The following is a 16,556-nucleotide window of genomic DNA, read 5'->3' on the forward strand; positions in this document are numbered from 1 at the left end:
GCATTTAATACAGTGTTGTAAAATGAATTCTAAATTTTAGTATCTGAGTTAAAAATTTAATGGGGGAATTGGAATCTCTCTGTTTCATTTTGTCTTTGTCATTTTTTTCTTTGCATATCAGCTTTCATTTCTTAATAAGAGGGGAAACATAAAAGTAAGCCAGCTATTTTTTACTTATGAGCAAACTGGACTATGAATTTAAGCAGTAGAGGTTTGGGGGGAGGGGATAAGGGGTGAAGCTTCAACTTGTTCCTGCTCAGAAAGCCCGTGAGCTAAAAATAGGGTTATGAGTGACAGGATCTGGGTCTGGTGGAACAGGCTTAGAGCAGAGATGAATAGCAGTTGCAGCCTTTGGCCTGTGGTCAAAATAGATAAATTATTATTTTTTAAAAATCAGTATGCAAGAGAAGGTTGAATGTAGTAGAACTGAATCTTAAGTGTTTAGTCTAAGTTTTTAAAATGTCTTTAGGCAACTCTAATGAATAGCTTTGTTAAGACTATTTAATTTAAAACAATATATATACCTTATCTCACACTTTACAGAGAAAAATCTGTTAGTATTTTTCAGAAACTGTGTTTTGGTTAATTATCAACTCAACACTCGACAATCTGTAGACTTTCTTTTCTAAAAGCAGTGATGGTTAGTCCCAGCTACTTGGGAGGCTGAGGCAAGTGAATTGCTTAAGCCCAAGAGTTTGAGGTTGCTATGAGCTGTGGTGCCACAGCACTTTACTGAGGGTGACATAGTGAGAGTCTGTCTCAAAAAATAAATGAAATAAAAGCAAAGATGGTTGCTGACATTTTCATGAATGTCAGAACTCTAACAGTCTGTCTACTGAAATTTAAGTTTGAATATGTTTGTTTTGGTGAGTGGAGCTTATGTAATAATGTGATAACAATCAGTAATTTTTACTCTGTTTTTGGAATTGGTTCCTAACTCTGCCATTTACTCTTTGGCTGTGGATTAATTGAGAATAATATGTGTGAGGTGCCAGTAATAGGACATGTTGGATACGGAAGTCAGATGCTATGACTGTTAGATGTCTCATCTTCTTTAGAGAAAATACTCTGTACAACATGATGCAATAGTGCCAAAAGAGAACTGAGATGTAGAATAAATTTCAGGAGAAATTTGGTCAGTGATTTATTTTATATATTCAAACACTGACATTTTTAGAATTTTCCATAAATTTATTCATTAGCTATCTATATTTTCTTCTGAATAAGTGACTAATCAGCATTTTAATAGACTCTGCTTTCTAACTCTTGAGTTAACATATCTGTATTTTTGTCCTTTGAAAAGTTGATATTCATTATAGAGAAGACCATTTCATATCCTTTTTTAGATCTTGGTGAATATACAATTTAGAGTTGTACAGAAGTTTCAATTGTTATACAATAGTTTTTGGTCCTCCGTTCCTTAGCACCTTTAGGAAGTTGACAGTACATATAATATGTATAAAGGCATACCTTAAGGCAGTGGTTCTCACATCAGTACCCACTGGAGAGCTTACTTAACATACTGCTGGGCCCCATGCTCTAAATTTCACATTCAGCAACTATGTAGTAGGGCTGGGAATTTACATGTCTTAATAAGCTCCTAGGCCAACACTGTTAGTCTGGAGACCACTCTTGAGGAAACACTGCTATAAAATATGAAGACTTGTTTGTGTGTCTTAATGTGTTTGAGTAATAGTTTTCCCTCAAAATTTAATCATGCTGAAGATTAAATTAGCTTTTTTTGATAGTCAGTAAAAAGCTTGACAGATATATCTTAAGATCAATCTTTATAAAATCATCTTTTGTCTCTAATTGTATTACTGATATAAGAAATACGTTACCAATCAAACATGAGATTTCTCTTTTGTATCATAATGTAATCTTGAAAGTATTTGAAGTAAAAAGTTGGAATCTACATCTAGGCAAGTTTGGTACTTAGTACTAAAACAAATAACTCCTGGAAGTTGGTATGTTTATTTAGATGTCAGTTGTAAGATGCATACAACTTTCAAATGTTAATGTGTAAAATATTGTGTGACTTAGAATAGAGGTTATATCCGTATATGTGTTAGTATATGTATATACTAACCGTATATCTGAATTAGTTTTATAAGACTTAGTAATGTAGACAAAAGAGTTAAAGAGTCTACAATGCAGCACTTCTCAACCTGTGGGTTGCTACCACTTTGTAACAATGAAAATACATCCTGCATATCAGATACTTACATTACGATTCATAACAGTAGCAAAATTATAGTTATGAAGTAGCAATGAAAATAATTTTATGGTTGGGGGTCACCACAACATAAGGAACTGTATTAAAGGGTCATGGCATTAGGAGGCATTAGGAAGGTTGAGAACCACTGCTTGCTATAATGGAATAATTTTTTTTTTTTTTGGCCAGGGCTGGGTTTGAACATGCTACCTCCAGCATATGGAACTGGCACCCTATTCCTTTGAGCTACAGGCTCCGCCCAATAATGGAATAATTTTATTTATATTTTTCTTTCAGATTGTCCAGTTTATTGTTACATTGGTTCAAAATAACCAACTTGTGAGTTTAAAACGTAAAAGGTAAGTTTTTATGACAAAACATTTTGACCTAAATGTAAACAGACTTTTTATTGTTTAACCATGGATGGTTTACATATACTTATGGTATGCCTATTGTCCAAAAATAACAATCTTCCTTTGTTAAATTATACTTTTAATACCTCGAGAGTATGTTATTAAATGCTGCTTTTTTCCCTGCTGATGTTTGTGATAGATAAGGATAGCCTACCCTAAGTGGTCACTTTAGAGACTTATGTAGAGTATTCACCCTAGCAATTAAAAGTAGCATTAAGAGGCCTGAATGAGAGAAATTCTAAAAAATGAGGCCGTATTTTAAAAAAAATTAAAATTTGTTTTACTTGATCTCTCATATGTTTGATCTACTCAATAGTCTTTTTAAACCTTTATCTCATCTATGGATTGTAATAGCAGTAAATACCAGTAGCTTCCACTGTCTGGGTAAAAATAGGAGAACAAAAATGGACTAAAAGAATAGTTGGCAGGAAAAAAGGATTATCTGTAAGGCTGTAAGATATTGGGAAAACTTGATTATCACCAGAGCTTTGTGGCCTTAACACACGCTGTCTTCTTAGGTGGTTCTGAAGATACTACCTATTTATTTTTCATTATGTAAATACAGTTGTGTAGCTCAGTAGGTAATGATGTATATCTGGACAGACTATTTTATTTATTATAACAAAAATAGTATAAAAGAATAGAGCTCTGGAGAACTAAAAGTCTTAGACTGTAGTTCTTTGTTTCTTTTCCTAAGATGTAATTATTTTTAAGAATTCTTTGTTTATTCGTACTGAAATTTTTATTCATTGTTAAAGTGAATGTGTGTGTGTAAGTTAATAGAAACAATTTAAATTCTTTGGATGTTTGCTTCACTGAACTGCATGACTATTCTTGATTTTCAGGCCTCTACTTCTAAACACTAATGGAGCTCAAAAGAAGAACCTGTTTCAGCACATAGTCAAGGAACCAACTGATACTCACCATCATAAAGTAATTTTTTTAGTTAGAGTCCATTTTACATTTATTATCTCAAACTAAATTTTATTATGGTGATATTTAATGCATTTAAAGTTTAGAGAATAATGGGCTAAGTGCTTATTCCACAGCTTTATTAAATTGTGACTTTGTCAATATTTGCTTCAGATTATTTTAAGAAATAATTGATTACAAAGATAGTGGTTGTCCCTGTTGCCTATTTCCAAGTTCATTTCTCTCCCCCTTTCATTCCTGATCTCATCTAGAGGTAATCAGTGTCTTAGTTAATATTTATCATTCCAATGGCCATTGTATACATGTGAATTCAGGAATAATATTAGGTATTATTTTCCATATGTCTAAAGTTGATATAAATGGTATTATTTTGTACATGTTATTTTGCAGTGTGACTTTTTTGAGTTAGTGTTGCTTTAGAGATTTATTAAACATTGAGATTTAGTTCATTCATATCAGTACTATAATATGTAACATTAATTGAATGTGAGTTGTAATTATGATAGTATAATATTCATTGTTCTGTTGGGTTTTTTTTTTTTATTACAAATGTGCACTGACTAGACCTACTTTTAACTTTTTGAAAAAATATTTCAAAATATTTTTGTTTACCTTTACTTTTGTCACAGACTCTCAAATTTATCAAACTTAAAGCGAGTGGGATATTAGTCCAGTCCAGAGTCTAGACCTCTGTTATCTTATTATCTTTGTTACTTTCAAATTTAAAATTCTAAATCTTGCTTCAGATTTGTCATTAAATTATCAAGATTTCGTTCTTGGACCTATTGTTAATCTCACATCTGATTTCTCTTACCATCACTATTTCTAAATAAACATACCTAAAGCTATAGTGTTTTTAGTATTGAAGGCTCATGTATGGATGAAGATTTTTTTAATTTAACTGGATTTATATATTTTAAAATATTTCATATCTCTTGCCTTTATATTGGGTTGATATTTATTGAGTTTTGTAGTAATGACAGAACTTTAGTTTGCTTTAGAGAATTGAATTTATTCTATTAATGTAACCATGTCTTGAATACATCTGTAGCTTAATAAAAAAAGAAATCATTGATAAAAAGCCAGGCTGACATTCAACTGTGACATAATAGAAGTATTTTTTTTTTCCATAGTAAAACTAGTTAATGAGTAAGAAAATGTGTGTAAAAACAGAGTAGCTTGAGCCAAAATAATCTCTTTACTGGCACAATGGCCATCTAGTTATGCTTGAAATTTCTAGTGAAGTCTTCAGACTTTTTTTTTACTTTTGAAGTATAATAAATACTTCTGATTTGAAGATATTTCTATACAAACTTTCTTAGACATGTTATCTTCAGAGTCTCTCATAGTAAAAGAAGTAATTAAGTGGAATGAAGATAATACAGCCTCACACCTCTGTGAATTAGTACTACTAATAACAATTACTATATAATTTCCATAAAAGCAGAGAGCATATCTGTTTTGCTTATCTGTAGGTCCCCAGTTGTTTTCTAAATGATAATTTATTTTGATAGTTGTATGATTTCAATTTTTAGATGTGTTTTTCTTTCTGATTTTTTTAGGTTCCACATAGTAGGACTGAAGGTTTAAAGCCAAGGGAACGGATTTCAGATGATATCATTATTTATGATGTCACTGATGATAATGCAGATGAAGAAAATATCCCAGTTATTCCAGAAACTAATGAAGATGTTATATCTGATCCTTCCAAGTAAGGATTTTGTGTGATAAAATTTATGCAAATATTATTGATCACTTCTCTTATCATAGAGCTAAAGTTAAAATTTCATTTATCTTTTGATAAATTAGTATCTAACTCATAATTGATTAAACTGAACAATTAAGCCAAATTATTCAACCAGGTAAAACCTCACCTCTCCTTCCCCTCAAATGTAAAAGTAATAAGAATTGTTTGAGTTTTACTTTTTTTTGTAATTAAACAGTTTTCACTGATGCTTTGTGATCTTGTACCCTATTAAGTGTCAGTACTGTGATTAAGCTACTCAAGAAATTTAAGTCTTTCAATATGTGGCATAGGGAGAGAGTTTTCATGGGGAATGAATGGATACTACTGAATTTATCTGATAATGTAATTGGTTCTTCTTTGTAATACATTTGATCTAGCTGTAGCCAGTATCCTGATATTGTCATTGTTGAAGATGACAATGAAGATGAGTATGCACCAGTCATTCAGAGTGGAGAACAGAGTGAACCAGCCAGAGAATCCATAGGTTCAGGCACCAACCCTCTCATGTCTAGTGCTGTCCAGCTAAATGGTTCATCCACCCTGACCACCGAAGATCCTGTGACCATGATGGATTCCATTTTGAATGATAACATCAATCTTTTGGGAAAGTAAGTGCTCATCTAGGTGTTGTCTAAAATTATTTGCTTCCTGTGTCCACTTCACATACTCTATTTCTGTTTTAGTGATAGTCCTTTGAGATGGTACATCCGTGTAGTCCATCTTTCTTTGTTCTGTTCGTGGTTGAGCTCTGTAATGAAAGGGATTTAGTTATCCAAGAGTAGTCTTTGCATTTTCCGGGCATTTCCTCAGATTTCTTTAATGATATGTATTTGTTTCGAGGTATTTGTGATTTTGTGTATTTGTCTCTATATTAGGACTGTAGAATAATTTCTGTTAAGGGACTTAGTTTTGTAACATAGAAAAAACTAGTATTAGTAATAATCAGTAATGAGATTAAATATTTCATAATAGTATAAAGAAAAAGGTAAGTCAGGCTGTGTTATAGAAGCTTTTTAGTGAAAATACAATTTTGTATTGACTATGAGTTCTCATTTAACCACATTTGTAGGAATCCCAATCTTGAATAGGCTTTCTTGAGATTAACAACTGATAAGCATTCAGCAGTTGCTAGCAGTATTTTGCCTAATCAGGTTGCAATGATGATCTTTTAAATGCAAAAACAAGGAAACCTAACATTTGATTTTTTTAAATCTTTTTTTTCTTAGGGTTGAGCTGTTGGATTATCTTGACAGTATTGATTGCAGTTTAGAGGACTTCCAAGCCATGCTGTCAGGAAGACAGTTTAGCATAGACCCAGATCTCCTCGTTGATGTAGGTATTTGGGGTAGTCTTTTTTGTATTGGTAATTTATGCATTTATATGTATTATTTAAGAATCAATATTATTTTGTATCATACACTGTTGTTTTTACATTTTCTTTTTTTAAAATGAGTATGGTTTTATTTATCATAAAGAACGAACAAATGGATTTGGGACTTTGAAGGAGGGTGATCACTACCTTCTTCTCAATAGGGCAGTTCAGTTAATCTCCCTGTAACAACAGATCAGATCTGTGCAGCAGTACAGTTAAATCCAGATCTTGTCAGGACTTGTTACTGTTGTTATATTTTGCTCTGGAATAAATTATTACTTATTAGAAAACTGTGGAAATTTATTAATAGAGGTACTTAGCAAAGAAATAACATGGATTAATACGTTGCAAATTAACATTTTCTACTCAAATATATTTTAGTATATTTGCTGTATTTTTTAAATATTTTATTATCTTAGGTCACAAGGTTCTCTTGCTTCAGTTCCCACTACTGTCTCTATGAACTTGACTCCAGTAGTGTCTCAGCTATGAATCCTTAGCTACTGTTTCTGGCACTAATAACTATTCTTGTCTTGCTCCTGCTATTCCTCCTTTCCTTACCTAAAGCTTCCTGGGTGGCCTGGTCCAGCTCAGATTAATCTTTTCCTTAGTCCTTAGTTCATTTTATGTTGTGAACAGCTTTCTCTTTTTATTCTGAAAAATTTTGTTGCTTCTTTTTCTGTTTTCTTGACTTACATTATATTCTCTCACATCAAAAGATTCTGTTGTCTTACCCTCTCAGTGAGGCTAAAGGAATTAGTCTTTCTACTCTTAATATTGTTTCAAGTCATTAATTTGCCTTACTCCTCTACTTCTCTTCAGTCTTTGTCAATAATCTATGACTTTGTCACTTTTCAAATCGTCAGCACCTCTGAGGTTTGATTTCACTTTTCTTTGAAGATTTCCTTTCTGTACTGACCTTTGTAACTATATTAAGTCAGTTAAGCATCCATTTTGATCATCTATTTCAACTTGTTAAAATAAGTTATCAGCTCTTATTCCCACTCTAGAATCCAAGGACCTTTCAGGATATCTGTGCTCCTTAAATTGCTAAGAATAAAATAAAATCTTATAATTCTAGCTATTTACAAATCTTTTGCAATCTTTACAAATCTTCAACTTTGGAACATTTATCACACTTGTCTTCAAGATCTTATCTAGTCAACTCCTCCCTGTTCACAGAAGGTAATTCACTGTGTGCTGGTGTTTTCTCGTGTCTTTTCTTAAAGAAAGTACTTAATTCCTTTTTAAAGCTAATTTATATTCTTGTTTGCTGTCTTTCTATATATTTTTTTCTGTCCTTAGTCTTTCCCATCTCCCCTCAGTAAGCATCTTTCTCATCTTAAAAAACAAGTATTTTGATGTTTTGCTAATACTGTTGCTCTAATTTTTTTACTACAAAACTTTATAAATGAGTGGTTGTATTTGTTACCTCTTGTATTCTATTTTTTCTGACGCCTTATATTGTCTTGTTTATTTACTCTAACCATGTGCTGCCTATATTATCTTGGTCTTCCATTGTAAGTAAACTGTGTGGTTTTTTGTTTTGTTAAATTCGTACATTGGGCTAGTGGAGGAAGGTTTATTTTTACTCAGACAAATCTGTATTCCATTATTGATTCTTACTATTTACTGGCTATGTTACTAATCTTGGAAAAGTTAACCTCTCTTGCCTAGTTTTCTATCTGTTAAATATGGCTAATGGTTAACTGGTGGATGGGCTGTGAGGTGGCAGGGCCCGTGAAGCCTGGGGAGTTCAGAGGATGACCCTGAGCTGCTTCTCCTCCTTTAACAACAAACATTCTTTTCTACTCTGCCAGAAGTCACATTGCTCCTGCATACTTTCCTTTTCATCTTGCCTGTAGCATTTTCTCCTTAAAGTTAATCTTTACCCCATGTGCCAAGATGTATGTCATTTAATAGCCTTATTTAAGGTACTATTATAAATAAAGCTAGAACCACAGTTCAGTGGTGGCTTCAGTCTTGGCCGCTCCTGTCCTCCCGATCCCGTCTTTCTTTTTTGTGTATGTCTATTGTGTGTCTTATTTCCTCATTCCCTACCACTCCTGCTCTGGTTCATTCACCTTTTTCGTGCTGGTTTGTGAAAGCTAACATGAAGGACTGTTGCAAGAATTATAAATAATTCATGCTATTAACACAATTAAGTGTTCTGTACAGTAGAACTTTTCTAACTTGATTTTAGAGGCGCTGGACTTTTTTGTCTTTCTTTTTGGTCTGCCAAACCACCTCTATTTTCTATAAGAGGTTTTCTTTTTTTTACTGTCTTAATTTTTAGGCATTCTCCACTGCACCCAATCTTTTATCCTTTTATTTTTTTCTACTTTTTTTCTCGTCTTGATGAGATTTTTGGCTTAGGAGATTGCTCTCAAATATATCTCCAGCTATTAACATTTTTTTTTTTTTGAGACGGAGTCTCATTTTGTCACCCTCAGTATTCTATTAACATTTTTTAAAGTAAATTTGGCATAAATTCTCATTCCATCATCAGTTACTTCTTGCCTCACATTGTGTTCAATGTCATACTTTTATTTTCTGTAATAACCTCTCTTTACAGCTTTCTTATTTTCTGTTGTGATATCAGAGTTCTCTTTACTCACCCAGTATAGTTACTACAGAATCATCTTGGTTTCTCTTCATCTCATCACTCACTAAATCCTAAAATAGTGTTCACAAGCCATACCTACTTTCAGTTTCCAATGTTGATCATCATACAAGATCTTGATTAATTTTATCCTTGAATTATACTTCATTGTCATAAATAAAAAATTCACCGATGAGTTACCTTGTTTTCTGGAATGGCAAGGATGATGAAAATGTGAATTAAATGTGTTGACTAATTCAGAACTTCTATCTGCAGAGTTGAGTACTGGGTAACCCAGAGTACACAGCAGGAAGGATCTGGCTTTAAAATTCAACCAGTTGTGTCAGCTTATATATGATCTCCTTTTTCCTGTTTTAAACCATTCTTCTGCTGAGAGTACATGTAAGACATCCCTGAGTCAGTTGGTTGGAGTTGTGGGGCAAAGAGAGAAGACAGGAGCTTATATTGCTGGCGCTCCTCACGTGCCACCCTCAGTAGGGGCAAAATCTGGTTAGGCCTCTTATGGAATAATATTGAACTGGCAGAAATTAGTTACCACATGTCACTGTCTACTCTCAAGGGATCTGTGCTCCCTTTCTTTTCTGGGGTTAGTAGTTGGAAAGAAAGGAGAAAAAGGAAATGAAAAGGCAAAGCTGGGGACTTTTTAAAGATTTCTGTGCATGTGGAACTTTAAGGAGAGGAATCAAGGTCTTGAGATAATGGAGGATGGATCTACCTGCCTGTTGCTTCTCTGCATTTTTCTATCCCGAAAACTATTTGGTATCTCATTCTTGTAAAATGACCTTATTTCATTGCTCAGGCCATTCAAGGATTTTGTTACTGACAGAATATGGCCTCAACCACTGACTTATCTTCCTGTACTTTTTGAACCTATGTATGTAACTATTTAGGTGAGAATTTCTATGCTATTTGCACTGGCCTTACTTACTTCTAGAATATACCGTACTCTCTTTGTTGTTGCTAATGTTACACTGTTTCCTTTACCTTCTCCTTTTCAAGTTCTAACCTAACATTATTCAGGTACTGCAACATATTACATGGTTTTACCAAGGGCTTTTTCTTTCATTGTGTGTATATTTTTTTGTGAATACTTTCCTCCCTTCACATTCTCTAACTTCCTAGTACTTTTTAGCCCCAGCATCCTTTTTAAAGTATGGGATTGTGTACATTTCTATTAGTTGTTGGTCTTATCTTATCCATTAGATTGTAAGCTCCTGGAGAGCAAGAATTACATCTTCATCTTAAATACTTTATGATGACAATTATTTCTTAAATGCTCAGCAAATTCCTGTGGAATGAATGACTTTGAAGCATATTACTTGAACAAAAATTTTATCCGTAAACTGGCTGGACTGAGGTACAGTAAGCAGTTGTCTTAGCATTGACAACTTCCCTGCGAGGTGAGATGAAAAGAGCCAACAGAATAGAATAGATTTTGCCATTTGGTCAGAGGGCTCGCTTGAGATATAATTGAGGAGTTATTGCTACAGAGCAGATTCTATAAATGTATTACCTGGTTAGCAGGTACTCAGTGAGGACTCAATGTCAGAGTACATATCTCTGAGAGGTTTAAAAAAAAAAAAGTACAGGAAATGCCATTGAATGGAGAATCACAAAGGAGAGCGGATAAATCATTTGTCTCAACTGATTTATCTCACTGTTTTATATTGTTCTGCTATTGTTTTTCTTTTTTCTTTTTTGCTTTTCCTTTCCAAACTTGTTTACTGTATGTAAACTTCCTAGTGCTGCAGGAGCTACATCTCTTTACCCAACATGGCTATATGGAAAGTTTGAACACACAATTCTTTTTAAATATTTTTTTAAACTTATCATCTTTCTTGTTTGGTCTTTCAGCTTTTCACTAGTTCTGTGCAGATGAATCCCACAGATTACATCAATAATACAAAAGTAAGTTTTAATTCATGTTGCTTAGGACCCATAGCTATAAATATCTGAAAAAAGCCCTGTAAGCAGAGAGCAGTATCACTCCCAGGTACAAAAAGCATTTTATATTCTTACCTAAGATGTGTGATCAAGATAATAAAATTCTTGATGAAAAATTAGCTTTTGGTGATGTGGTGAGTTATTGCCCAATGCTATTGCCATTTGTGGGATTTACTACCATTATGAAATCGACTTCTTTTGATGCTGGGAGATCACCTACCTAAACTTGGCATATTCAGGTATATCGTTGAAATAAATGATTAAAACATTTCTTCGCATTTTATCATTTTACATTCTTATTCCTTCTTTAAACAGTTTCTCAGGCTTTTTTATTGGTACTCATATTTTTTTAAATGTTTCCTTAATTTTATTAGCTTTCAGTAAAAACTCAGGAAATTTTACTTACTGGAGAAGAGAGAAATTGGAACAGTGATATATAGATTTTGGACTTCTTTCTTTTAAGTAATAAAGATGTTATTAATTTTTTAAACTTACAGGAAATAGGGTTCAGCAAATTTAAGAGATTCTTTAGAACTTATTTTTTTAATGAGTAGTAAGGATAATTTAAAGTTGCTAGAGCAGATGTTTATAAATAATTCTTTTATTTAGTCTAACTTACTTTCTTAAATAGTTATATACTCCCTCTGTCTTATACAATATTGTTAGTAACCCGTTTTTCATGGAATATAAAGGTAAATCAAGTCCAAATTCCAGGTTAATAAAGTCAGAATTTTATCTTTGTTCTTGTTCTTTGTAGTCCAAAAGTAATAAGCACATCACAAATAAATCTGAGTGAATAGGGAGGGGGGTGAGATGTTTGTAACTATCATCATTGAGGATAGTTTGACTAGATTTCCTATAAAGGTTACAGTGCAGATAAAGAATTTATGAAATTGTGAACTAGAAAGTTGAATATACATTGAATATCTGGATGATTTATATTAGAGATTGAAATACTTTTTTTTGTAAGGGGCCACCTAGTAAATATTTCTGGTTTTACAGGCCATATGTTCTCTATCATAACTATTCAGTTCTGCAATTATAGTGCAAAAGCAGATAATAATATTTAATATGTGGCTTTGTTCTAATAAAACTTTCTTTGTAGATAGGAAGCATGCTGAATTTGGCATGTAGACCATAGTTTGCCTAGATTTACATTATAAGATTCTGTGGAACATCTCAGCTCTGTGTTTCAGTAAATACGGTGGTATTGAATGTTATTAAGTCATAGACCTGATGTTGAGTAGATTCGTCATACATTCATTTAGTAAATGCACTTTACCACTTATTTGTTGTTAGGCATTGTATTATTCTTTTATTCTTGGATGATCTTCCTTATTCCAAAACCAGAAGCTTGAATACAATTTTCAGAATTAGAGATTAAGCAGCAAATTGGATGTTGTTCTACAATAATGTAGAAAAATTAGACAGTGACTTTTTATTATAGTTTGAATCCAGATTAACGTTTTCAAATAATTGGCACATTAGCTGTCATTCCCTTGTTTGTGGCAAGTATTTTATGTCACAGATTGTAATGCTTTCTTAATAAATCAGAATGTCTTGTGCTCTTCAGTACAGCAATCTAAGTGGCCACTATCAATGACTGAGAATTTGCATGGGTAATGAAACCCCTTTTGTCATCCTGGTCCCCATGTTTTAGAGTAACAGTAGCATCTTTGTAAAATACCTATTTTTCATAGTATGAAAATAGGTACCATTGCTTTGATGTTTATGTTTTATGAATACCAAATGATGACATTTTTTTTGAAGTTTAGTAGTGTTTATTATATATGGGAGGCCATTATCTTTGAATCTTGAAACTTACACTACATCACATGATGACTATCAGGTGAATCATTAGTAATAATTTACAGATATTTGTTACACCATGTGTAATTAAACAGCATGCAGATATCTGGGACTTGCAGCTATTCAGGAAAATTTACGAACCTCTGCACCTTGAAGTTTGAACGTTGTTGAAAAGAACACTGAAGAACTTAACATGATTAAAGATTTAATTTCCCTACCACCATCAGATGTAAGGAAAGAAGAAAGTGGTTGAAAGCAATTTAAGTGACTGAAAAGAACTTAAAGAGCTACAAAAAGGACAAGAAGAACCATCATCTTAACTTCGAGACTTCCAAAGCTGTTCTAAATATGTCCTGACCTATTCTAAATATGTTCTTAATGATACTCTGTTTATGAGTGAAATGTATAATACATTTTTGATCATAACTGTTTAAAATGAATTTAATTGCTTAAAGAGTTTATCTTCCAATTAGCATTTTGAAATAAGTTGTCTTTGATTCATTTCTTTTACCATTCTGTCTATTCTACTATTAATATTTGCGATAACCTCTCTGTTTCACACTTTCATTGTAGTTCATACTCTTTGTTTCATCCTCTTGGTGATAACAACAGCCTTCTTAACCAATCTTGTTACCTCTACTCAAATTTCTCTCTCTAGTCCATTTTTCCTGATGTTTCCCTTCTTATACATTTCAGGTAATACACCAGTCTTGTATATTGTATCAGTTTTTATTTTTTAGGAACATAAAATATGAAATAAGTACTTTCATGTTTTTTTTTTTCCTTTTAGTCTGAAAATAAAGGATTAGAAACTACCAAGAACAATGTAGTTCAGCCAGTTTCAGAAGAGGGAAGAAAATCTAAATCCAAACCAGGTAGGTATAGATATAGTATTAGTTTCTGTAGTTTTTTTTTTTTAATCCTATGTAGAAACAAATGCAAACCAAGAAAAGTCTTGTCATATTTAACAGTTGAACACAAAATATACTGGCTTCAGTTCAGTGTATAGTGTGTCAAGGTTCTATCATACAGAGAAAATTGAATAGGTGAGGAGTTGGGTTTTTTTTTTCTTTTCATTTTTTGTTAATTTAACTTTAGGAGAACTGTAAGAACCCTCATTCTTTATTGTTGAATAAAAACTAACTTCTCTGATTATTTAAAAATTCACTGACACAAAGCATCATGTCATTTTCTTGTTTGGCTGTATGAGCATGGTGATTGCATTTATACACATCTCAGTTTTCATTTTCCTCCCTTTGGCTTGAATTCAGTATAAGCTGGTGATAAAAAGAGTGTTTTTCTGATCTTTATAGATAAGCAGCTTATCCAGTACACTGCCTTTCCACTTCTTGCATTCCTTGATGGGAACCCTGCTTCTACTGTTGAACAGGGGAGTACAACAGCATCTTCAGAAGTTATGTCCTCTGTAGATAAACCCATAGAAGTTGATGAGCTTCTGGATAGCAACTTAGACCCAGAACCAACCCAAAGTAAGCTTGTTCGCCTGGAGCCATTGACTGAAGCGGAAGCTAGTGAAGCTACACTGTTTTATTTATGCGAACTTGCTCCTGCACCTCTGGATAGTGATATGCCACTTTTAGATAGCTAAATCCCCCAGAAGTGGACTCTACATGTATATATTCATCAAAATGATGAACTATTTATTTTAAAGTATCATTTGGTACTTTTTTTTTGTAAATTGCTTTGTTTTCTTTAATCAGATACTGTGGAATAAAAGCACCTTTTGCTTTTTCTCACTAACCACCATTCTTGCAGAGCTTTCAAATGTTACTCAGCTGATATCCGTGCACAAGATTCAATGCACATTATTGGCATATCTTTAAGTTGAATTCAAATGGCCATTTTTCTCCAATTGTAGTAAATTGGATTTTTTTTCACAAATATGACCATTAACCCCAGTTAAACTTTTGTGTTTGTTTTACTTGTTTGATGCTGTCTATTTGCATTGAGTGTAAGTCATTTGAACTAATGGTAGAACTCCTAAAGCTTTCTCTGTTCCAGTTACTTTTATTAAATATTTTTCCCTTGGCTTATTTTTAAAACTGGGAACATAAAGTGCCTGTATCTTGTAAAACTTCATTTGTCTGTTGGTACAGAGAAGTTCATTTATGTTCAGAAAAGTTCATTCATATTCAACAGGAAAGGCAAAGTGTACCTGAGTGCTCACTGTCTGATAGGGTTCCAGCTCCATATACATAGAGAGAAGTGGGGATGGGATGAAGTCAGCCTCATCCACTTAGTTGGAGTAGTTTTAAGTAAAGGTTTTCTGGTTTGTGTTTTTTTGAACCATACTATTTAGTAAAATAAATATAATAAATGTTGAGTATTAGTGTCTTCTGTGTGTCTTCTTTGGCAGTGACACCCACACGAATGAAACCATCTCATAGAAAGTAGTGGCTTTAAACTGTTGTCCATTATTCTTAGTATGAGTTATAACAACTTCTTTTTGCCTCATCTCATAAAAATAGACTGTATATTGCTACAAGGGAGAAATATATCTCTAAAGTTAATGTATTTTAAAGTTCTGTGTTAAAAAATTATACTTGCTAGCTTTCTATGTTTCTAACAAAAAACTGAAATAAGTATGCCTCTAATTGTCCCAAATAAAGAACATTATCCCTGGATGCCACCAAGGGCCTATAATTTTTTACCATGAGAGAAGATAAAGTCAAATGTCCTTCCTTTTGAAAGTTGCTCAAAAGAATTTTAGAGACTTAATGCAAAGCCAGGACACTTTATTGCTTGAAGAATCCCACATTCCAGGCAGAGGGTGGGAAGCCGTGCAGTTAATATCTGAATATTGTGTAAGACTGTTCGATGATGAATTTTTAAAAAGGCCATATTCAGTCTCTTAGAGTTTCTTTTACTATGTACAAATACTTAGAAGTAAAGCTTATCATAGAAAAATAACCCTGCCTTAGAAAGGTGTTTGAAGCTAAGGTATTTGACTCTGACAGTGGGATCTTGATGAGTTCAATACACTAAAAGTTTTCTGCATGAGCTGAAGAGGTTACTTTCCTAAAGGTTGTTAAGAAGAAGGTAGAAACTAAAAGGAGGAAACTGAAGCTTTTTCCTTTTTGCCTTTCCTTTCTCATTGTAGGATATGACCATTTTTTTTCTCCTTAGGTATTTTGGAGCTGTAGGAGCACACAAAATAATTTTTAAAAACCTGATTACCAGCCTGGTAGTTTTTAAGTTGATGTTTGAAGATTTTTCATCTAAAGTTCAAATAGTAGGGAGGAAATTTAGGATATTAATACTGCCATTTTAAAATACACTTGTTAAGTGCTAATTTTAAATTTATTTAAAGGAATGTGAATACCATAGTGATTTGATCTCTGTGATTCATTTCACTTCCCCCAAAGAATTTCATCTTTTTATTATGCATGAAAGTTATACATTGATAATCCGGTCCAGATTGTTTCCTGTACTTACAAGGTTCTAGGCATTCAAGAAATTATCTCCAATTAAGCAACTGA

At 32.9% G+C, this 16,556-nt stretch overlaps 1 protein-coding gene across 2 annotated transcripts in view; it reads left to right on the forward strand.

The window, feature by feature from the left end:
• HSF2 (heat shock transcription factor 2) overlaps window positions 1–15,403 on the forward strand; it is a 33,196-nt gene extending 17,793 nt beyond the window's left edge. Inside the window, exons 6-13 of one of the 2 annotated variants that reach the window (XM_003781637.3) lie at window positions 2,513–2,574; window positions 3,474–3,561; window positions 5,124–5,272; window positions 5,686–5,916; window positions 6,535–6,640; window positions 11,158–11,211; window positions 13,847–13,931; window positions 14,370–15,403. In XM_003781637.3, coding sequence (XP_003781685.1) covers window positions 2,513–2,574; window positions 3,474–3,561; window positions 5,124–5,272; window positions 5,686–5,916; window positions 6,535–6,640; window positions 11,158–11,211; window positions 13,847–13,931; window positions 14,370–14,665 — 1,071 coding nt within the window. In that variant the 3' untranslated portion in view covers window positions 14,666–15,403. The remainder of the gene's footprint in view (window positions 1–2,512; window positions 2,575–3,473; window positions 3,562–5,123; window positions 5,273–5,685; window positions 5,917–6,534; window positions 6,641–11,157; window positions 11,212–13,846; window positions 13,932–14,369) is intronic. The other variant, XM_003781636.3, reaches the window with a different exon arrangement.
• The last annotated feature ends 1,153 nt before the right edge of the window (window positions 15,404–16,556 follow it).

Source organism: Otolemur garnettii, unplaced genomic scaffold (genome assembly GCF_000181295.1).
Source record: "Otolemur garnettii isolate 467f Iridium unplaced genomic scaffold, OtoGar3 scaffold00002, whole genome shotgun sequence".
In the NCBI taxonomy this organism is placed as follows: Eukaryota; Metazoa; Chordata; class Mammalia; order Primates; family Galagidae; genus Otolemur; species Otolemur garnettii.